Genomic DNA, 21,680 nt, shown 5'->3' on the forward strand with positions numbered 1-21,680 from the left:
ATGTTTCGAGCAAGGGATATGCTTTGATTTGAGGAGAATGACTACGTCCAAGCTGTATCTTCTGCATAAACCTGCCATAACACAAAGAGGACAAACCATATGCAAAAATGATGCATGTAATGACCTATTTTGCTCAAATATGAATGTTTCATTAATGAGTGAATGCATGCTCTCTCAAGGTTTTGCCGTCCTCAGTCACGCGTACAGTTGCGAATTGCTAGAACAAATCTGCTTCTTTGTAGGGTTTGACCCTCTGACTCTGGATTTTCAATGCATCTTCTCTATGCTGATTAGCAAAGGCCTTCGCTCATTCCCAAACCCAACTCTTCAGCTATCTCTTTTCTTCTTCTATGCTTATTTGCATGTGTGCCCACTTTTGAGTTCAAGGCTGTCAATTCATCTGGATTTATTTTCATTTCGTTGTGCACGTCATATGAATATGATCTTCTCTTTCCTGCTAATGTTTACCTCAGCTACAAGTTTTTCATTCAAATCCTTTCCAGCTTAGAATGCCAAAATCTAATCAAATTCCTGTCAAAAGTAATGTCCCAATGCACTCCTCATATTTTCTGTCAAAATTTTGTCAGTGATAAATTCAATAGTATAGCCATGCATGTCAATTACTGAATGCAAATGATAAACCTTTTGGAATATGGATTGAGAATTGAATTTGGGTATGGAAAAGGTAATCACAAGTGACCAGACCGCGGAAATGAGTTTCTTCATCATTTTTATTGAAAAGGATGGGTGACAATCGAGAAAGATATGTACAAGAATGTAGAGAAGTCAAAGGAAGAAAGAACAAACCAAGCTTCTCCAAGATGAAATATGTGATAATTCAAAGATTCCACCAAAACTGCCCCAGTTTTGGTGTGCACCCAATTAACAATGATCAAATCTGACTCCTATGAGGCTGTCTCTGAGTCCTCCATTTCTGCCAACAAACTTCTCATTCTGTGTAACGAACCAACAAATGATAGCATAAAGAGCATCCCGAAAACTGCCCCAGTTTTGGGTGCATGTCCAATTGACTGTCCTCCAACCCAACAGCTACAATGTCGATTCTGTATTCCACACCAATGTCAATGCAAGACAAGTTAACAACCAACAGACTCATGTCTCAACCTCCTTTCTTCAAGCATAATACTGCCTGAGAACATCGACATTTACTGGGTGAGGCAAATCATCTCCATCCATCCTTGTCAAAATTACTGCTCCACCAGAGAATGTTTTCTTCACCACATATGGTCCCTCGTAGGTAGGAGTCCATTTTCCACGGTGATCCTTTTGAGGTGGCTGAATCATCTTTAGTACTAAATTCCCTTCTCTGAAACAATGAGGGCGCACCCTCTTTTGATGTGCTCTTATCATTCGCCTTTGATAAAATTGTCCCCTACAAAGTGCCCCTAATCTTCTCTCCTCAATGAAATTTAGATGTTCATAACGAGTTCGGACCCACTCAGTCTCCTCCAAATTGGCCTCCAGTACTACTCTTAGTGAGGGGATCTCTACTTCAATGGGAAGAACAACCTCTGTCCCGTATACTAAAGCAAAAGGACTTTCACCAGTGGATGTACGCACAGAAGTCTGGTACCCATATAAAGCGAAAGGAAGCTTTTCATGCCAATCTTTGTAATTCTCTGTCATCTTCTGGATGATTTTCTTGATATTTTTGTTAGCTGCCTCAACAGCCCCGTTCATCTTGGGACGATAAGGAGATGAATTATGATGCTTGATCTTGAACTGTTCACATAAATCATTCACTATCTTGCTGTTGAAATTCGTGCCATTGTCAGTAATGATCCTTTCGGGAATCCCATAGCGACATACAATATCTTTCCTCAAGAATCGAGCGATAACGTTACTTGTCACTTTAGCATAAGAATTTGCTTCCACCCACTTGGTAAAATAATCAATCGCAACCAGGATGAAGCGATGTTCGTTGGAAGCTTTGGGCTCGATAGGGCCAATAACATCAATACCCCACATCGAAAAAGGCCAAGGTGCTGCTAATACTCGTAGAGGGTTTACTGGCACATGAGTTTTATCAGCATAAATCTGGCACTTATGGCATCTGATCGCATAGTTAATACAATCTCTTTCCATGGTAAGCCAATAGTAGCCTGCTCGCAATATCTTCCTCGCCATTGAATACCCACCTGAATGAGTACCACATATTCCTTCATGAATATCTTCCATAATCTGTTTGGCCCCATCAGTATCCACGCATCGAAGAAGTACAAATCCCGAGCTTCTCTTATACAACACGTTTTTATCCAAGAAAAAGGAGCTTGAGAGCCTTCGGACGGTGCGTTTGTCATTATCTGAGGCTTCTGGAGCGTATTCTCCTTTCTCCAAATACTGCTTCACATCATAATACCAGGGTTTGCCATCAGGTTCTGCTACTATATTCAAACAGTGCGCCTGAATTTTACGCTTCTCAATCCTGATAACCTCTACTTCTCCACGAGGGTCCAAATCAAACATGGCTGCCAGAGTGGCCAAAGCATCTGCCATCTGGTTTTCTTCTCTTGGAATATGATCAAATTCCACACAGTCGAAAAACTTCATCAACTCCTTGATATGCTGATAATACGGGACTAATTTGACATCCCTGGTTTCCCATTCGTCACACAATTGCCTGATCACCAATTGAGAGTCACCATAAACCTGAAGCTTTTTAATCCCGACATCAATAGCAGCTTGAATTCCCATGGCACAAGCCTCATACTCGGACACATTGTTGGTACATTCGAAATAAAGCTTAGCAGTAAACGGGGTAACTTTGCCTTCTGGAGAAATAAGCACAGCCCCAATCCCATTTCCGACAACATTAGAAGCACCATCAAACAACATTACCCATCTGTCTATATCTTTCCGACTCTCCATCTCTAAGGACAAGATTTCCCCATCTGGGAACCCTGGATTCATAGGCTGAGAGTCATCAATCGCCTGCTCTGCCAAATAATCCGCTATTGCACTTCCTTTCACCGCTTTCTGAGTAACATACAAAATATCATATTCTGACAACAACATCTGCCACTTTGCAATCCTCCCTGAAAGAGATGGCTTTTCAAAAATATACTTGATCGGGTCCATCCTCGAGATCAACCAAGTAGTGTGATACAACATGTACTGCCTGAGCCTATGCGCAGCCCATGACAATGAACAACAAGTCTTCTCTAACATGGAGTAGTTCGTCTCACAACTAGTGAATTTCTTGCTCAAGTAATAGATCGCATGCTCTATCCTCCCAGATGAATCATGTTGCCCTAACATACACCCCATCGAATTGTCCGATACAGTCAAGTAGAGAATAAGCGGGCTCCCAGCAACCGGAGGCATCAAGACTGGTGGATTTTGTAAATACTGTTTGATTCTCTCAAAGGCACTTTGACATTCATCATTCCATTCTGATGGGTTATTCTTCCGAAGTAACTTAAAAATTGGCTCACACGTAGTTGTCAACTGTGAAATGAACCTTGCAATATAATTGAGTCTGCCCAAGAAACCTCTGACTTCTTTCTCAGTGCGAGGAGGCGACATCTCCATGATCGCCTTCACTTTATCAGGATCCACTTCAATACCTCTTCTGCTGACAATGAAACCCAACAACTTCCCTGAAGTTGCCCCAAATGTGCCTTTCGAGGGGTTCAACTTCAGCTGGTGCCTTCTCAACCTCTTGAACAACTTCTCCAAGTTAATTACATGATTTTCATCTTCCTTTGATTTAGCAATCATGTCATCCACATACACCTCAATCTCTTTATGCATCATATCATGAAACAGAGTGACCATGGCTCGCTGATAAGTAGCCCCCGCATTTTTTAGACCAAATGGCATGACTTTGTAACAAAAGGTACCCCATAAAGTGATGAAAGTAGTTTTCTCTTGATCTTCCGGTGCCATCTTGATCTGATTATATCCTGAGAATCCATCCATGAAGGAGAATGCAAAATGTTTAGCCGTGTTGTCTACCAGTATGTCAATTTGGGGTAACGGAAAGTTATCCTTCGGGCTCGCCCGATTAAGATCCCTGTAATCTACACACATCCGAACCTTACCATCCTTCTTTGGGACTGGTACGATATTTGCAACCCATTCAGGGTATTTTGCTACAGCAAGGAATCCTGCATCAAACTGCTTTTTTACTTCATCTCTAATCTTCAAAAGCATCTCCGGCTTCAATCTTCTCAACTTTTGCTTCACCGGCAGACAATCTGGTTTTAACGGCAATTTATGGACCACTATGTTTATATCAAGCCCTGGTATTCATGAAGCAAACCTATCAATCTTTTTCTATCTTCTCCTTCAAAGGCTGCACCAATCCTAACCTCCTTTTTCTGATCTTCAGTTCCCAAGTTAACAACCTCAGTTATTTCTTTATGCGGCTGAATTATCTTCTCCTCTTGGTGAACTTGTCTCAATATTTCTGGTGATATGTCAAATTCATCCTCAGTGTCGGAGTCAGATTCAGCATTGTTAATGGGTGCCCCAAAATCTGGTTCATTTGGTTCATCTTTTTTATTATCATCAATTTCAGTCCTGTTAAAATGGAATGTGTCAGATTTGGAATTTTTAGAAGTGATGTATGAAATAAGGTGAATAGATGTGAGAATTTTGAACAAAGATTTTATTTATGATAAGCATATCAGAATCATCAGAAACATGAGAACATGCAAAGGCCATACTATGCGAATTCATCAAAAGACAAAGTAAAGACATGCTCATTACAAAAACCCAATTAGTAGCCGTGAGCTGGGCCACAGATCATAATGCATATAGAGATTACTCTTGATGGCAGTTGATCGAGACTGGCAATTCGAAACTGGTCCAGTTGTTAAGCTCAAAACCTGGAGGCCGAGGAACGACGTAATAACGCTTAGCAGCAGAGTTCCGATCCTCTTCTATAACAGTAACATGAAAATCTTCCAACTGCTCACACAATTTTTCAAAATTTGCCCCAGCTAGACTCCTTTCAACTTGATCAACAGGGAAATTAAGGATCAATTTTCCTGGAATTGCCCCTACATTGAGCGGATTGACTTTTTCCAAGAAATCTCCAAACACGAAACTGTCATACAACCAGGGGATTGACCTTTTCAGAACATTCAGCTCTCGACCCTCAAAACGAGCAATTCGCCTTGCCTGCTTCTCAGCTTGGGCCTGTACCTTATCAGCTCTACTGGGCTTATACCCAAGTCCCCAGCGCTCAGCCTGTTTCAATACAGCTATTGGCTTCTTTATCCCCTGCTCCTCTTTGCCTAAACCTCCTCCTGGTCGGAATCCCATCTTCAACATAATTCTTCCAATGAACCTAGCCACTTTTGATAAACGGGGCTGCACCAGAAGCTGCTCTTCCCTCACAAAACTGGCAGTAGCAATTTCAAAGGACTGGAATGAGCTTTCAATCCCCTGCAGGGGTGCATCAATATGGAGTGAGTTTGAAATGCTAGCCACCATCCATTCCGACTGGCCCTTAACAATGTAAACTCTTCCTCCGTGAGCAAATTTAAGATTATGATGTAAAGACGACGGTACTACACCAGCAGTATGAATCCACGGCCTCCCTAACAAGCAACTATAAGTAGGCGATATATCCATCACCATAAAGGGGACATTGAATGTGACATTTGCGATCTCCAGAGGGACCTCGATCTCCCCCATTATCTCCTTCTTGGTTCCATCGAAGGCTTTAGCCACCACTAGTACTTGCTTCAAATATGATTTATCAATTGGCAGCCTATCAAAAGTCTCCTTTGGTAGGATATTCAACGACGATCCGTTGTCAATCAAAATACTCGCCACTTCAAAACCCCTACACATGGCAGAAATATGCAACGCCTTGTTATGGCCCATCCCTTCATCTGGAATCTCCTCTTCAGTGAATGATAACAAGTGAGTTGCGAGCACATTTCCGACGATCCCGTCAAAAGATTCTGTCGGTATCTTTTCTGGCACATAGGCTTGATTCAACATTCTCAACAACACTTTACGGTGTGGCTCCGAACTCATGATTAATTCCAGGATGGAAATCTTTGCTGGGGTCTTTTTCAGTTGGTCTACAATCATATATTCGCTTTGACGGACAATCTTTAGAAACTCCTGCATTTCTCCATCAGTCACTGCTTTCTTAACTTCTTCGCATACAATCTGGTCTTTCTTCAAATCTTTCAAATTCTCTTCCGCTCCCACAACATCCTTTCCCTTCCTTTTCCTTTCAGCTTCTGCTCCTATCACTGGGTCACTTGACTCCTCTCGAGAGTAAACCCTTCCAGTTCGGGTTATCCTACTCACCCCTGAGATATTATCCACAGCAACCCCAGATTCATTTTTCTCATATACCCACGGAACAGCCTTATTACTCACGTAAGCAGGCCTTGAAGGATGTGGACTTTTGACAAATGGTTGATCTTCCAAAAAGTATTGCAAAACAATTGGCTTTGCCCGACCACCGGTCCTTGGTCCTATATAGAATTCATCTCCAATAACATTGACTGCATTCGGGCACCCTGGCTTCACACCAAATACTACTTTCTTGCTATCAATCAAATCCTGCACCTTTGCTTGAAATTGAAAACAATTCTCTAGAGAATGTCCCTCAACGCCTTTGTGAAATTCACAAGTCTTTAACTCATCATAGCCGTCATATCTCAACGTCAAGTCCAACTCCTCTTTTTGTATAAGTCCCTCCTTTTCCAAAGCACCCAGCACCAAACTCAGAGACATAGTTACCTCCGCAATTTTCCTCCTAAACTCACCCGAATCCTCAACAACATTGGTACCTCCATTGCCATGATCCGGCAGAGGATTAGTGGTTACATCGGGCTTCCTGATCCCATCAAAATTCAACCATCCAGAATTGACCATATTTTGCACAATCCTCTTGAAGGCCAGACAATTTTCAATTGAATGTCCAGGCGACTCCCCGTGATAGGCACACGTCACCTCAGGGTTGTACCAATGAGGATAAGGTGGATTTTGGGGTCCCCCTCCCGGGATAGGTGCAATAGCTGAATTTGATAATAACTTGTCATAACATTGGGCATAAGTCATGGGTATCGGAGCGAACTGCTCTATCTGCCTTTGCGGCCTGGGATTATTTTCAAGGTTTCGGTAATTTTGGCGGGGTGATTGGTACGCTTGCTGAGGTGGCTGGTAATTCTGCTGTGGTGGCCGGTAAGCTTGTTGAGGTGGTTGGTAAGTCTGCTGTGGTGGCCGGTAAGCTTGTTGAGGTGGTTGGTAAGTCTGCTGTGGTGGTCGATAAGAATACTGAGGTGGCAGGTAGGAATTTGAGTTTGGGTAGTGGTTATATGGACTAGACAGCCTGGGAGCATTGCTTCGCGGCCTGTAATCAGAAGTGGGAGACCCATAAGTGGGATTGCCACTATAATTAACGGTATGCACCTCGTTTTCCTTTTTCTTCATCTTCCCTCCTTTCTGATACTCTGGCTTCTCAAGCATCGGGACACTAATGCTAATATTTCCCCTTTGCATGCATCTCTCAATACGTTCCCCTGCTCGGATCATTTCTCCTAAACCTGCGTGCCCTCCTCCAGCAATTTTTGAAGTATAAGGCTCTCGAAGTGCGTCAATGAATGCATTAACTAGATCTTGTTCCGCTAGCGGAGGGTGTGTCTGGGATGCTAAGTCTCTCCATCTATAGGCCCAATCCCGAAAACTTTCTCCTTCCTTCATGACAGTACACTGAAGATCATAGATGGTAGGGACCTTCTCCATGTTATGCTCATACTTCTTAAGGAATAAATTAGCCAAATCCTCCCAAGTCTCAACAGAAGACGGATCTAAGCTTGTAAACCACCGAGTTGCACTCCCCGTCAAACTTTCCTGGAAAAAGTGAATCAATATCTTCTCATCGTGAACATATGGCTGCATCCTCCGACAATACATGGTCAGATGATCTAGAGGAATTCCAGTACCATCGAAGAGAGTAAAAGCAGGAAGCTTGAAATCAAGAGGAATGATCAGATCTTTCACCAAACATAGCTTATGTGGACTTAAAGCACCAACAGGCCCAAATCCTTCAATTGAATTCATCCATTTTTCCATCTTTTTGTATTCCTCTACAGTAAGATCTCTTCCTTGTTCCTCCTTAACCTCTACGGGCATGACATATGTTTTCTGCTGGGAATCTAGTAATGGAAATCCGCCATCCTGAGCTGGCCCATCTACTGGCGCACCTCCTGAGAAATTCATTGTCGTGCTGTCATAAAGCTGAAACATGGGCTCTCCTTTCTGTGCCGAACTTTCTGCAACTGCTTTTCCTTTCATAAGCTGTGACATCTGAGTAATCAACATAGCCATTTGTTCTTTCAGATCCGTAATTTCCTGGCTTTGCTTCTAGATCAGTTCTTTCTGCTGTTCGTTCTCCATTGTCCTAGCAATTCGCAACTGTAATCTGGTGCGATAAGGATGACGGCGATATGAATGAACTGGTGTTTTTTCTTTTTTATGTGCCACCTAAATGATGAAAGAAACATTTATTAGTTAATCATTCTTGTTATCTATGCATATGCATGATTGTGAGTTTATGTGCTTCCTAGATTTCTTTGTAATTGGACAAGATTAAAATAAGGTTGTCTTCTTTTATTCATTTCATTCATTCAAAGCATACAGGAAGAAACATAAGATTTAGTCTACTTGAACAACCGGAATTTCAACCATAACAGCGCCTCCTGCTTGTAGTGCATTCAACTTCTTCTGAAGCTCCTGTAAGTCACTTTTCAAATTTCTCAAAAATGCCCATATCTGCGTCAACTCTGGCATTTCCAAAACAGGATTGGAATTCAACTTTTGCAGACGTCGTTCATAAACCTCAGCCCATTCTGATAGGGTCATCAAGCGACTCATCATCAACCTTACTTTGAATTTGGTACTTGCCTGCTCTTGTTGGACCTCTTCCAGCATGGAATGAAAATAATCATTCTGTTCCCTTAAAGTTGTGATCCCTTCCACCTGTTGCTGGTTCTCTTCAAGCATCTCATTCATCGGAGCTCCAATTCTTTTTGGGTACCTCAAGTGACTCACCAACCAGAGTCCTAATAATTGCGAACACCCTCGGAAACTGCCTTCTCCTTGAATGCGACAATGATTAAGGGATCAGATTGTCTCGCATAAGATCGCAGGTATTGGATTGGTGCCGTACTTGACAAGGTGCACCAATTTGATCACATTCTTTTCCACATATCCTCCTGCACAGGGAAATAACACTGCTCCATACACCGCAAGAGCAAAAGCCATCCGCCCTTCTGGAGTTGCAGACCTCCTCTGAGCGAAACCCATAAGTCTATCAATTGGAAACACCCAAATATTACCTTTATCTTTTCCAGGAGTCCTGGTATACTCTATCTGTAAAAGACGGTGAACAATCTTCCTTCCATCAGTAACTTCCCCCGGATTATAAACCTTGTTCACATGTGGATCATATCCCAACAACTGACCATATTCTTCTAATAATGGAGACAAATCTGTGGTATTGAAAGTAAAGCAGCGATATGCAAGGTCCCAGTAATGCATAACAGCCTGAAGAAGAGTTACAGGTGTTTTGACAGTTAACAAATGCCCAATACATCCATAAATTTTCCCAAAATTCTTGCGTGTTTCATTACTTTGTGCCTCCCAAAACTGTGCTAACCCAGGTGGTGCTTGTTCTTGAAACTGTGTCTTCCGAACAATTCCCAATGATAAATCATCTTTTAAACTATCTCCAAGTTCTGCCTGTAATTTCTCCAACGCATCTCTAGTTTCCCACGGGTGGTCTCGTCTTATGTCACTGGTTCCTATCACTGCTTCCCCAAACATCCTCTTGTCCAATTGCAAAGAATGTGCCTAGTGAATGTATGGGGACATGAAAAGGATAAATATAAAATGTGTATGAACATGTATGAGTGATTATCAATAAGTATATATGGACATGTATGGGTAATAAACAGATGTACAAGTACATATGGACAAGTATGGATAATTAGCAGATGTACAAGTATATATGGGCATATATGAGTATTTAAGTATATATGGACAAGTATGGATAATTAGCAGATGTACAAGTATATATGGGCATATATGAGTATTCAAGTATATATGGACATGTATGGGCCATTATGCTTGTGCATGATCACAACCTAGGCTAACATATATGACAAATGTATAAAGGATGTACATGTATGGTTCAATGAATGTATATACCCAGGTATGTATCAAGTACATATAAACATGTAAATGAGGAATAAAGGTACATGGTATTTAAATGTACAGGAAATAAATAGAGTTAAAGATAGGAGAATCCCCCATTGTTCCTAACAAAATCAGGTTCCTACCAATTTTTGAAGGTCTCGAACCGGATCTAGGGTTATGTAATGTGCATATGGGTGGCATATCTAACTATAACGCGGCTACGCGAGAGGCCACTGGATCAGGTTAGTTCACACCCCATATCTGGAAGTGGAACCCATCCCCCAATATCTTGAAGGGACGTCAATCCAGGAGGATGTCTTTCCTTGCTTACGTGAGGACAAAATCCATCAAAAGCAAAGATCAACCCTCACTAATCACTAGTAGGACCCGGTTTTTATGGGCCATTTGTGTGCATGTGAATAGTGATGTGTGTGGGGGGGAATTATACCATATCCTCAACAAACACTCAAATTTTATGAAACCATAAACTTGTTATTTTATCTACAATCATGAACAAACACATTAGATTCCTCAAAATGTTGGAAAAAACATGTACAACAAAATAAACAAATCAACCAAATAGGAAAACACCAAGACAACAAGGCCCGACCCCTTTGGTACAATAACCATATCCCCAGTGAAGTCGCCAGCTGAAGCAACCGGCTTGAAAAAACAATGAAGTCGCCACCAATTGATTTTTAGGATGCAATTGGACATCCGTTCTGGTCTACGAGAAAAATGGGCAAGGGGGTCTATTGAGCATGGGGAAGGTGTTAGGCACCCCACAACTCCCGAAAACGGTTACCTTTAAATATTTTCCTATTTGGCTCTAAATTGTTTTTGAAAATCCCATTTTGATGGGTCTTACTGGAATGTAAATGAAAAATCCACTTGGAGTGGTTTGGAGAACAAGGTGCACGGGATCATTGGGGCCATTTCCGGCTTGGCCAAAGATTGGAGAAAACACCACTTGGAGTGGGTTTGGATATTTGAAAAAAGGGATTGCACGGGATCATTGGGGCCATTCCCGGCTTGGCCAAAGATTGGATAGAATACCACTTGGAGTGGATTTGGATATTTGGGAAGAAGGGACTCTTGAGGACTTGGTTGATGTACCAAAAGGGCCCACCATCAAGGAATAATGTTCAATTCAAGCCTACTCACAATTATGTTCTTTATGAGAAAAGAAAGAATCCATTTATGGCTCATTGAATGAGTCAAATATCTTTAAACTCACCGTTGAATCCGTAAATAAATTCTCCTAATCCCTAAAAACATATTTGTTTTCCGGGTCCACGAAATCCAAATGTTTTGTATGAATGCCAATGGAACCCCAATATCTTGAAGGATCCTTGGTATTTAAACGAAACATAAGGGTTCCATGATTTAGTCTTGGTGTGTTTATTAATGTGAGATGACTTGGATTAATCCAATGATTAACGCGTTGCATTCATTTTCGTGGCATTCAAACATGACCTAGCACACGTCTAAGGCATGGCATAATGTGAAAAATCAAAGTCCTAAGCATGCATTCTAATGCAATCATCATTCACAAGATCATTTCTTAATGTCTATATGCTTCTAGCATCCTATAATATTCATGTATGCATTTTTTATTTTACATCCACTACACTATTACAAGGCTTACACTTTACAATTATGTACAAAACGAAATTTATACAAATGTACAAAAACCCAATATTGCCCTTGAGACCCATTGCTCCAATCCGGCCCAGATCTTTTAAGTATGCCCTCCGGCTCAAATGGTTCATTCGACCCAAGCCCAACAAGTAAACATAAAAATGGGTCAAAATTGTGCTCAAATGTAATATCAAGTTAAATCCACATTTAAAAATCCAAATACACATATAAACATACACAAACCATATTATGTATATACAAACAGATCCATATACATACATATAACATATACATATGCACACAGACATGTCATATATATATATATATATATACACACACACAGATACCACATATATATATACATGTATATAATATGCACTCAGACACGATATATACATATATACACGCACCACACATATACATATATAAACATATGGACACAAACGAACCCATATATATATACATACACACCATATAAACATGTACATGATAAACCCATATCCATATACAAACACATATACACCAGTTGCATATAGATATACATATTGAGCATATGAACAAGCAAATGTTTGCACAGACCAGATTTTTATTCAATCCCTTTATTCAAACCCTACAAACACCCATAACCTACCTACAGGCATCAACCTTCGCATATCGGACAAACTAAATCAAGTATTTAAACAAATATTACCACAGTAAACAATATGTTTGAACCGGACATCAACAGCAAAGAACAAACAAACATCCTTTAAATCCAAAACATATTATAGATCATACACATTGGAATGGAACCAGGAGGAACATATCCTAAAGCTTTGCAAAACCACAATCATGAAATCGAACCAAGGGTATTGAAACAAGGTCCGGTATGACACAATTAACACTGCTATGAGTCAAAGAAACGAATCCGGCTTAAGCATGGAGGCAGGGAGCAACACATGGGTTTAGCAAATAAATGTCCAGAAATTTGCAAAGATTGAAGCACACGTAAAACGAAAATCAGAACTAAAGATGAAAGTGTGTGTGAATTATCACGTTTTCGATCCCAAGCTAGAAGAGACAGAATCCTTTTCTTCTCCTTGTTGTTTCTCTTCACCTCCAGCAACTCTCCCTTCCTCCCCTTTTTTTTTTCTTGCTTCTCTCTTCACCCCCCCTTTTTTTTCTTCCCCTCCCTTTTTCTCTCCTTTATTCATGCCACCCTTTTTCTTTTTTCTTCTCTTCTTTTTTATTTACCCCCAATTTCCCCCTACTTTTTCTCTCTTTCTCCCCTACCTTTTCTCTCCTTTTCTTCTCCTTTTCCACCGATTTCCTTCCCTTTTTCTCTTCCCTCTTTTTACTTTTCCACCACTTTATCTTTTTTGTTTTTTGTTTTTTGTTTTGTTTTTATATTTTTTTATATTTTTATATTTTTTGGCCGGACGAAAACCGGTTACTACACAACGTAAATATTTACATTGTATAATCAGATAGTATACTTAAACCCAACATAATATTTTTAAGTACTACCATTAAAGGATAGGTTCACAATGTATTTGCATGCATCTCACTCCCAAAACATTTACCAAAAGAACTTACATTGGTATCCTAGCATATAAGTAGGATCTCTGCATCCTTTAGGTACGGATCTCTGCCTCCTTTAGGTACGGATCTCTGAATGTCCTATTACTTGGGAGAATTGAGTTGTAATGAAGCCATAATCCATCCTCAGTGTCCAGAACGAATGTTGTCCAATGATTGCCAACTAAATGGTTTCCAACAGCATGAACGGTAAAAATGTAATATCTGTATCGATCAACCTTGTTCTTGAGCTTCTCTACAATACTCTTTTGGAGGAGATCATCTCTTTTCATCTTAAGGAATGCCATGCAAGAACTGGTTATGGCAATTGAAGCTGTTCTAACTTCCAAAGGATGAGGAGCTATCACTTTCCCTTGTTTCCTTGTCAAATATTCGCATTGCGCGTTAATTATCTGCACAAATATGAAAATAACTATAAATGATATACACAAGATTATATAATATACTGAAAACCCAAAGTTAATTAGTTAAATGTTGTGCTTACATTGCTTGACACCATGTCGTAGTTCACAAGAGAAACTATGTCACTCCACATGAGGATATGAATTGATCTCCTTTTGGTTTTTTTTTGCTCTTTGGTTTTTCCTATGTTAAATTTAATTTTATCACAGCAAATTCTATGAATTGATCTCCTTTTGGTGCATGAATCGGGGAGGAGATGAGAAGATAATTATGAGAGGAACATGAGGTGAAGGAGGAGGTAAGCTGTAAGCATAGTGGGAGAATCAAACGATCGTGAATTGAGACCTTCGTTTTATATATATAGAATGATGATTGATTGATAAATAATAATCACGGTACTTGAGATTCCCGGGTGACCCGAATTCGATTTCTCGACCAAAGAAGTCTCGGTGGTAGCATCGAGAGTCTCTACTGCAGCTGCTGGGACAGTGCGCTGGCAAGTGGGCATTCGGCGTAGGGAGGCAGCGGCTATCAAAAGGGGTCCGGAGTCGGTGACAAATCCCATGGTCAGCGATGGGTTTCAAAATACAACCGCTGCTATCAAAGGTGGTGGAATGAGGACGGGACCATAATGGGGTGGGACTAAGAAGGGTCGAAAACCTGGATAGGGGTCATAACTCACAACTCTTTCCCTTCTCATTTGGCCACGCGAAAGAAGTAAGCACCAGTCGCATCTCAAAAGCGTCTACTCTCTCAAAACCAGTTGTCATTCGTATACAGCCTGTCATCCAAGGAAATTCCAGACTCCAGAAGCATGCGTGACTTGTTGTTTTTAATAACAAACAATTGTCTGATGATCAACAAATGTGTAAGGATCAAGGGAGTGATAAGGTGTTGTTATGGAGTGATAAGGCAGTCACATGGAGAGATAAGGAAGACTACTTGGAGAGATAAGGCAGGTCCTTCACATATTCCTCCACAATCGGATTGGTTTGCTGAATAATGAGTTGTCCCAGGTGAAACTTATTCGAGGCAAGTGTTAGTTCAATCAAACAAGAGCAAGATCAAGCTTATCCTTCCTACCAGAACAAACAGTACTTAACAAACGTACTGATCGATCAAGGGTGGAGCTTATTCTTATCTACAAGTCATGTTACTCTTGTACAACAACTTATGATAGGATTAGTTATCATGTATAGCATTAGGTAGTCAAGGTCTTGATATATAGCTGCTTGTGTTCAACGTTAAAACATGCTCAATAAAAAAAAACTACAATTCTCAATTTCTTTCTGTTTTGGCGTGCCTGTCCACTGTCGTGGATTCTGGTTTTTGGTTCGGCGTTGCTGTGTGGTTTCAGCCTTTAGCGGAGAGCCAACCAGGTGTTTGTAGAAATGCTCGTGTGGAATGGGTGGACAGTGTCTACAATGATTTACTCAATCCCCAAACAAATTAAGTCATATTGTCAATAAAGATGTTAATTCTTCTTCTAAATAATTAAATTTCATTTGGCCAATATATTAAATTTGTCCATTCCCAATCCCAAACCCCAAGTCACCTGCCCGTCTAACAAGTAGAACAACATCAAGCATAACTTGAACCAATCAACCAACCCTAAACCAAGCATTGAGAGTGCCATCGTAGGGAGCTTGCTTTGAATCAGCAAATCTTATTTCATTGATTCTCGACAAAAAATCTACAGCTACAGCTTCAGCTTCACTACAATAATACTTCTCACGTAATGTTTGCCATCAAGCCACGTGAAGTATCCGAACGCATAGTCTGAAGAATTATTATCAGCCTTGACCTCCAGAGTAACATTGAATGTCTTTTCTTCTCCTGTTTCCTTGAAATGAAGTGTCCTTGGATTAACATAAACTGACACTCCTGTTGGCTCTTTAATAATCACACTATATTTTCCTGGAGTACCAACATTCTTCACCGTTCTTGATACGGTAATTCGACCTTGCAAATCTGGAATTGTTAGTGATGGATAATTCAAGTTTGCAACACTAAAGAACGTGGGACACGTGAAAGGCCTATCAGAAAATCTCCTGATAATGCTTTGATTGTAGCCATGTGCACATAGAAAGTTTAGGTAGTCATTAGCAGTCAAGTCATAAACAAGACCTGGATCAGCAGCACGGCTTGGATGAACATGTCCTGCCCCGTAGTCAAACGGAGTTGCATTTCTCTGTGATTCATTCTGTATAAACGCATTGGTGTTGTCTTTTTTTGTTGCTACAAAAAAAGAAGCAGCATTTGAGCATGATCATGAACAGATTTATCTGGTGATTGACAAGGGGTAAAACTAGGGATGAGTGTAAACGCCCGGGTATAGGTATTTTTGACATACCTAAGTAAAAGTAAAAGTAAAACAAATGTTCATACCAGATGTCATGATAGCAGATTTGATAGCAGCTGGACTCCAATCTGGATAGAGTGCTCTAATAAGGCCCACTATGCCAGTGACATGAGAGCATGATACTGAAGTTCCATTTCTTATCCTGAAAACTTCTCCACCAGATATAGCTCTTGGATATGCAGAATAAGCAGCAAGTATGTCGACTCCTGGTGCAGTGATATCCGGCTGAAATAATAAATATCAATTGTCAATCATGCACAAGAAATGTATGTAAACCTGAAGAGTGATATTGATTGAAGTAGTAACAAACCTTGAGAATGGCTGGCTGAACCATGTTGGGTCCCCTAGATGAGAAATCAGCCATTATAGGAGCTCGCACTTTTTCCAATTGTAGGTTTGGATATCTGTTTATTAACACAATCAATCAAGTTTTGAGAATTTGATAAGTTCCGAAAATGTAAAGAAGCCAAGTAACTGACATAGTAACTGACATAAAAACATTAGCTATCACAAACAATTGATATCAATATGTCTTTTATAAAGTTGTGTCATATATATAGAACATTTGCAGCAAATGAATATGAGAGTACTTATTGCATTGGATTGGATTATCTGTCTTGTCCTCCTCACAGCGACCTTTCCATCTCAGCGGCACTGGTCCATATCCTTCATCACGGAAGCTCGCTCGCTGTGGCCAAACACCTAAAATTTGCGGGAAAAATGATGTTCTCCCCTGCACAATATATTTCATTGGAAACAGATACTTCGATTATAAAACTTACCACTATCAAGATTTGCGATGATGACATCTTCGCCAAACCTTGACTTGTTCCAAACTGAGCTCCTTGGAACTTCTCCACTTTTCGTCTCTAGTCCAAGGAAACCCCATGACCGGGTCGTTTGCAATTTTCTTTCGTTGCTCTGGAAAACCGAGATAACGTCTGGATGTTCTGCATTGATCAAATTATAAAATTAGGAGAACATATGGACCACGAAAACTTTCATCAACTCAGACAAAAACATGAAAGAATAACAAAAGAGGAAGAGAAGAGATGAAGAGGAAATTGATAGATAGAGTTAACATTAAATTGAAGCATAAGTTCGTACTCTGAATCTCTATTGCTTCTTCCTCGTGAAGCATAGCAGCAAAGCCATTTATGTTTCTGGTATAGTGGTAGAAAATGGCATCTTTGGCTTTCTTTGTGTTACTGCCATCAAAATACAACAAACAAGTCAATTAATCTTCACAAGTACGCTAGTTGAAACATAAGGGTGATCTTTTGGAAAGATATCTACTACCTTTTCAAGGAGAGGCCCAGCAACTCAAAATGAGAATTCTTGGCATTGTCAACATCCATAGATGTTGGCTGTTTACCATGCATGTGTGACCCCAAATACACAATGTAAACCATTTTGACAGTGGATGGTTCCATGTTGATGATTTTGTTCCCTGATTGTGCTAATATGAAATGTGATATGGTGACTAAGGAAAGACACAAAAAATACAAGGGAAAATGATGTTGAGGAGCCATTATATATTGATAAGATCAGGGAGGTAATGTATGTCGGAATATATGTGACTAAGGGAAGCTAACCTTTGAACATATATCGTGGTTATAGGTTCAAGTGAAGTAATTAAGCTGTATGGTGCTTATATATATAGAGAGAGAGAGAGCTTGAGATACATGTTGATATCTGCTATCTTTTGTTTTCTTTTAGCACACAAATACACAGAATTCTTAAAACTGATAGAAAGTGTTCATCGCTAATGACTAAACCAATAAGGCAATGGTGATTTATATGGAAGGACTTCTTGGCTAAGAACTTTTTAAAATGATTGTTAAGTGTTTCCCAGGTATGAATTCCTTAATTTCATTGAGAATTGCACCACAACCAACCTTTAAAATAACAACAAACCTAAACTAGTTTTAGCATAATGTGATTTAGATGGAGCCGTCTTGTCTAAGAACTCTTTGAAAATGATTGTTAGTGTTCCCCAGATGTGCATTATTCCTTAACTGCGTTATGGGGACTGCACCAGAAGCAACCTTAAAAATAAAAACAAACCTAAACTAACTAGGCTTCCATATAATGCACCGATTTTTAACGTAATATTCCTCAATGCTTTTGCGTAAGAAAATCTAACGAAGTTGACCAAATACATGGTATTATGTTTAATATACCTTGACTTCATATCTCATGCATGTAATGTAATGGGCTTTTACACAATGAGGACAAAAACTAAAATTTGTATTCCAATAAGGATAACTTCAAAAAATTTAGGAAAAAAAAGACAAAACTTACAAACTTACCCAAATACTCATTTCTTGTAAAAGATCGAAAGCTCTCTCCTTATAAACTAGTGAATCAGACCTCAGGACGCCCTCCATCATATCTCGACAACAAACCTCACATAATAATGTATACAATATCTTGGGTTTTTATCTAACGGTCTAAAATTATGATACATTTTCTATGTTGAATTTGATTTTTGTTCAGACAAAAAATATATATTTGGATTCATCAATGGGGCTATAGTGGACTCTAGGGATGGTCAATTTGCCCCACTCGGATTAAACCAAATTTGGACATAACTTATATGTCCGAAATATGTGTTCAAATATAAAATTTTAGCCTGTTTAAAATCATGTCAAGGTTCAAAAACAGAAATTTTATCCGATTTATTTATCTGAACTCTAACCCGAATTAGATTATTGTCTTGTATACTTATTCGGATTCAAATCAATCAATATTTGGTTAATTAAGTATGTTCGAAATTCAATCCGCATAATGTTCTAAACATAAATATTTCGTGGACATGTAAAACTGACCCAAAACCGATTTTTGCCACCCAAGTTGAAGTGCACTCTAGTGTAGTTTATCTACAGCAGAGTAGGTGCGTAACCAAGTAACCATTCTCCACGCGGCATAACAACTATTCAGAGTTTAGACAATAGATTCTGTGATTCTCTACATCCTGGACCACGTCGGCTCCGTACGTCGTGTATCCACACAAAAAATTATCTTTTTACTTATTAAATTTTATAAAAAAAAATTGCACTCCAAGAAAATGAAAATAAAAACGTGTTTGTCTTGCCTTCCCCTATTTATCTTTTTACCGGAGATTAATCATTTAGTAAAAATGATTTACTACAGGACATACTAAAATAAAAATACTTTAATACAAAAGGTTAAATTATTTACTGAATAAAAAATTAATATATGAATTTTTTTAATGAAATATATAGTTTTGCACAAAGAATGCTTGACCATGATTCATGGGGATTAAAAAGACGTGGAAAGATGTAGAAGTGAAAATACAGCATATACGCGGAGTGAGCGGGTACCGCCGGTACGCGTATATCAAACATCTTGATGCTACAAAAGCAGTCCCCGTTTTTAGCAAACATGTTAAATTCCAAGCAAAACAAAATCACAACCTCTTTTTTCGATAATCGATGAACCACCTAACTAAAAATACTCTTCGGACAATTGAGAGAGCGTAAATCTCAGACTAAGAGGCTCATGCGTATGGAAGTTTCTCACCTGTCAACAAGGTAAGCCCTGGGCCGATACCTAGTGCGCAAAGATCCACTTGCATATACACGCAGGCGGGCCGAAGCCCACATACAGGCTAGGTGGCCACCAAGAAATACGCTTCGGGTTGGAATCGAATCTTGGACGCAATTGCACCTATCCCAGTTGATTACCAATGGAACCATCTCTCAGTGGTTAACCACAACATTGTAATTCTCAAAAATGATAAAAAGATATCAGCAATTAGTATCCTAGTTATTTTATAATTTGAAGTATAGGATTTAAGTGAATTTATGAGCTCTACATGTCTCACATGATGCACATAAAATCTTATGCGTACAACTCAGTAGTTGAAATAGCTGTGATACCAGCGCTAGGATCCATATCACTTTATAATTCCTGAGTACAACGAGGGAGTACCGTCAATATCCATGTGGTCATGTGTTGAGTTTTCATTCAACTTATCCTATCTTCATGTGTCAAATTTATTATGTGTTTGCAACTCTGATGGCATAAGTTTAGGCTCATAGTGAATGTTGAAATGACAAATTAATTTATATGATGTCATTTTCGATTATGAAAAAAAAGGCTTTGTTGGTGACCGAGTGTTGTTTTGCCAGTTCATATGGACACTGATGATATGCAAGAAAGTTCTTGGATCATGAAGGCTCCACTTGTGGTTAGACCTTGCTAAAAATTACAAGACAAGACATTGCGATAAACTTTAAACCTATCTCATAAGCAGCATTGTTTCAAATGCTTTTCATTTTCCTGATAAACTTTATTCGTGCCTAATTATAGGTTTAAAGCTGGATTCATTTATAACTTTGTTGTTGTTTTATTATATTTTTTATTAAAGAGAGGTGGTATGATCTTTCCTATACTTCAATGCTAGTGACTATTTTAATTTGCCTAGATAATTCCACCACCATCCACGATCCACCATTACTTTTTAGTTTTTCTGTCAGGATCAATGGTATTTTTGAAGGGAGACGGTATCCTCACCCCTTTTTAGTAATCACACCCTAAATAGTTTATTTGTATTTTTTATTTTATTTTATGTTTTATTTAATATTTGAACATTAAATTCACATTCACATAATTAGTTTTCTCACACCCAACAATTAAATAAACTAACTTATTATAAAGAATTCAGGGCGTCAACGTGGGGACCAACCAAAGTCCATGCCTACATGTCCAACCCAACAAAATGACATTGTTGTAGCGTTCCCATCTCATTCATACCAACAATATTGTAATATTGTTTGTTTTGGGTTGTCCGGTCACGTGATACATATACAACAAAATTTAAAGAATTCACATAAAGGACATCAACGTGGGGTCCAACCAAAATCCTTACCCACATGTTCAGCCCAACAAAATGACATTGTTGTAACGTTGCCATCCCATTCCCTTAAGCCTAAGAAAAGGCTTTATTAATAGAGTGGGAGCTAGCCCTTATAAATGGGTACTATATGCTCACATCTTGCGATGTGATATATTAACAACTTTCATTACCAAAAAATTTAACCTTCCTGCTTAAAAGTACAAGCCAAGACTTGGTACTGCAAAGGTTGGCCGGCCTTACTTGGGAGAAAATTGAAGGCAACCAAAGAGGTACATGCATGCTCACCAATCTTGATTCATTATGGAACTTTTGTATCATTGAGAAATTATGTATGTATACATATTGTTAGGTGTATTCCTCTCAAAGTCTTGGTTGCAATAGAAAGCATATCTATCTGATGATACCACTTTTAGACCACCAACTAAAGGTAGATACGCAGCATTGCCGAGATGAGCAAAATATCATCTCATACAAGTATATCTCGGGAGAATTTACCTCATTTTAGTTATACAAGCACCACGTATCAATTAAGGCTTTCCTCGGACCCAAGAAACCTATCTTGGGATCGAGAATCCTATCTCCATTTACGACAATGACGTTCTCTGAGATAACATAGTT

At 39.3% G+C, this 21,680-nt stretch overlaps 2 protein-coding genes across 2 annotated transcripts; both read right to left on the bottom strand.

Annotated features, from left to right (window-relative positions):
• Positions 1 to 4,788: 4,788 nt before the first annotated feature.
• On the bottom strand, positions 4,789 to 8,292 carry LOC120007365. The gene is made up of 5 exons (XM_038857560.1): positions 7,941 to 8,292; positions 6,624 to 7,805; positions 5,806 to 6,566; positions 5,326 to 5,673; positions 4,789 to 5,217 (listed from the first exon to the last, which is right to left on the bottom strand). The coding sequence occupies exons 1-5, from the start codon at positions 8,290 to 8,292 to the stop codon at positions 4,789 to 4,791; spliced, it is 3,072 nt and encodes a 1,023-aa protein (XP_038713488.1).
• A 6,276-nt stretch (positions 8,293 to 14,568) lies between these two features.
• On the bottom strand, positions 14,569 to 18,570 carry LOC120007366 (subtilisin-like protease SBT5.3). Its single transcript, XM_038857561.1, has 13 exons — positions 18,490 to 18,570; positions 18,255 to 18,318; positions 17,477 to 17,660; positions 17,285 to 17,385; positions 16,960 to 17,127; positions 16,741 to 16,879; positions 16,488 to 16,581; positions 16,204 to 16,402; positions 15,519 to 16,053; positions 15,089 to 15,234; positions 14,870 to 14,925; positions 14,758 to 14,810; positions 14,569 to 14,665 (listed from the first exon to the last, which is right to left on the bottom strand). Exons 1-13 carry the CDS (start codon positions 18,568 to 18,570, stop codon positions 14,569 to 14,571), a joined length of 1,917 nt encoding a protein of 638 aa, XP_038713489.1.
• Positions 18,571 to 21,680: the final 3,110 nt, after the last annotated feature.

Source organism: Tripterygium wilfordii, chromosome 10, assembly GCF_013401445.1.
Source record: "Tripterygium wilfordii isolate XIE 37 chromosome 10, ASM1340144v1, whole genome shotgun sequence".
Taxonomy (NCBI): Eukaryota; Viridiplantae; Streptophyta; class Magnoliopsida; order Celastrales; family Celastraceae; genus Tripterygium; species Tripterygium wilfordii.

Excerpts from the sequence above, each read along its gene's own strand:
- LOC120007365 (XM_038857560.1), bottom strand. The coding sequence starts at position 8,292 with ATGAAAGGAAAAGCAGTTGCAGAAAGTTCGGCACAGAAAGGAGAGCCC. Across the intron at positions 6,567-6,623 it reads CTATGATGAGTTAAAGACTT|CAAAGGTGCAGGATTTGATT; the intron begins GTGAATTTCACA and ends TTCAATTTCAAG. Across the intron at positions 5,218-5,325 it reads TGCAGCCCCGTTTATCAAAA|GCTGAGCGCTGGGGACTTGG; the intron begins GTGGCTAGGTTC and ends GTATTGAAACAG.
- LOC120007366 (XM_038857561.1), bottom strand. The coding sequence starts at position 18,570 with ATGATGGAGGGCGTCCTGAGGTCTGATTCACTAGTTTATAAGGAGAGA. Across the intron at positions 16,880-16,959 it reads CATCGCAAATCTTGATAGTG|GTGTTTGGCCACAGCGAGCG; the intron begins GTAAGTTTTATA and ends CGCAAATTTTAG. Across the intron at positions 14,666-14,757 it reads GACCTGCCTTATCTCTCCAA|ACAATTGTTTGTTATTAAAA; the intron begins GTAGTCTTCCTT and ends GTTGATCATCAG.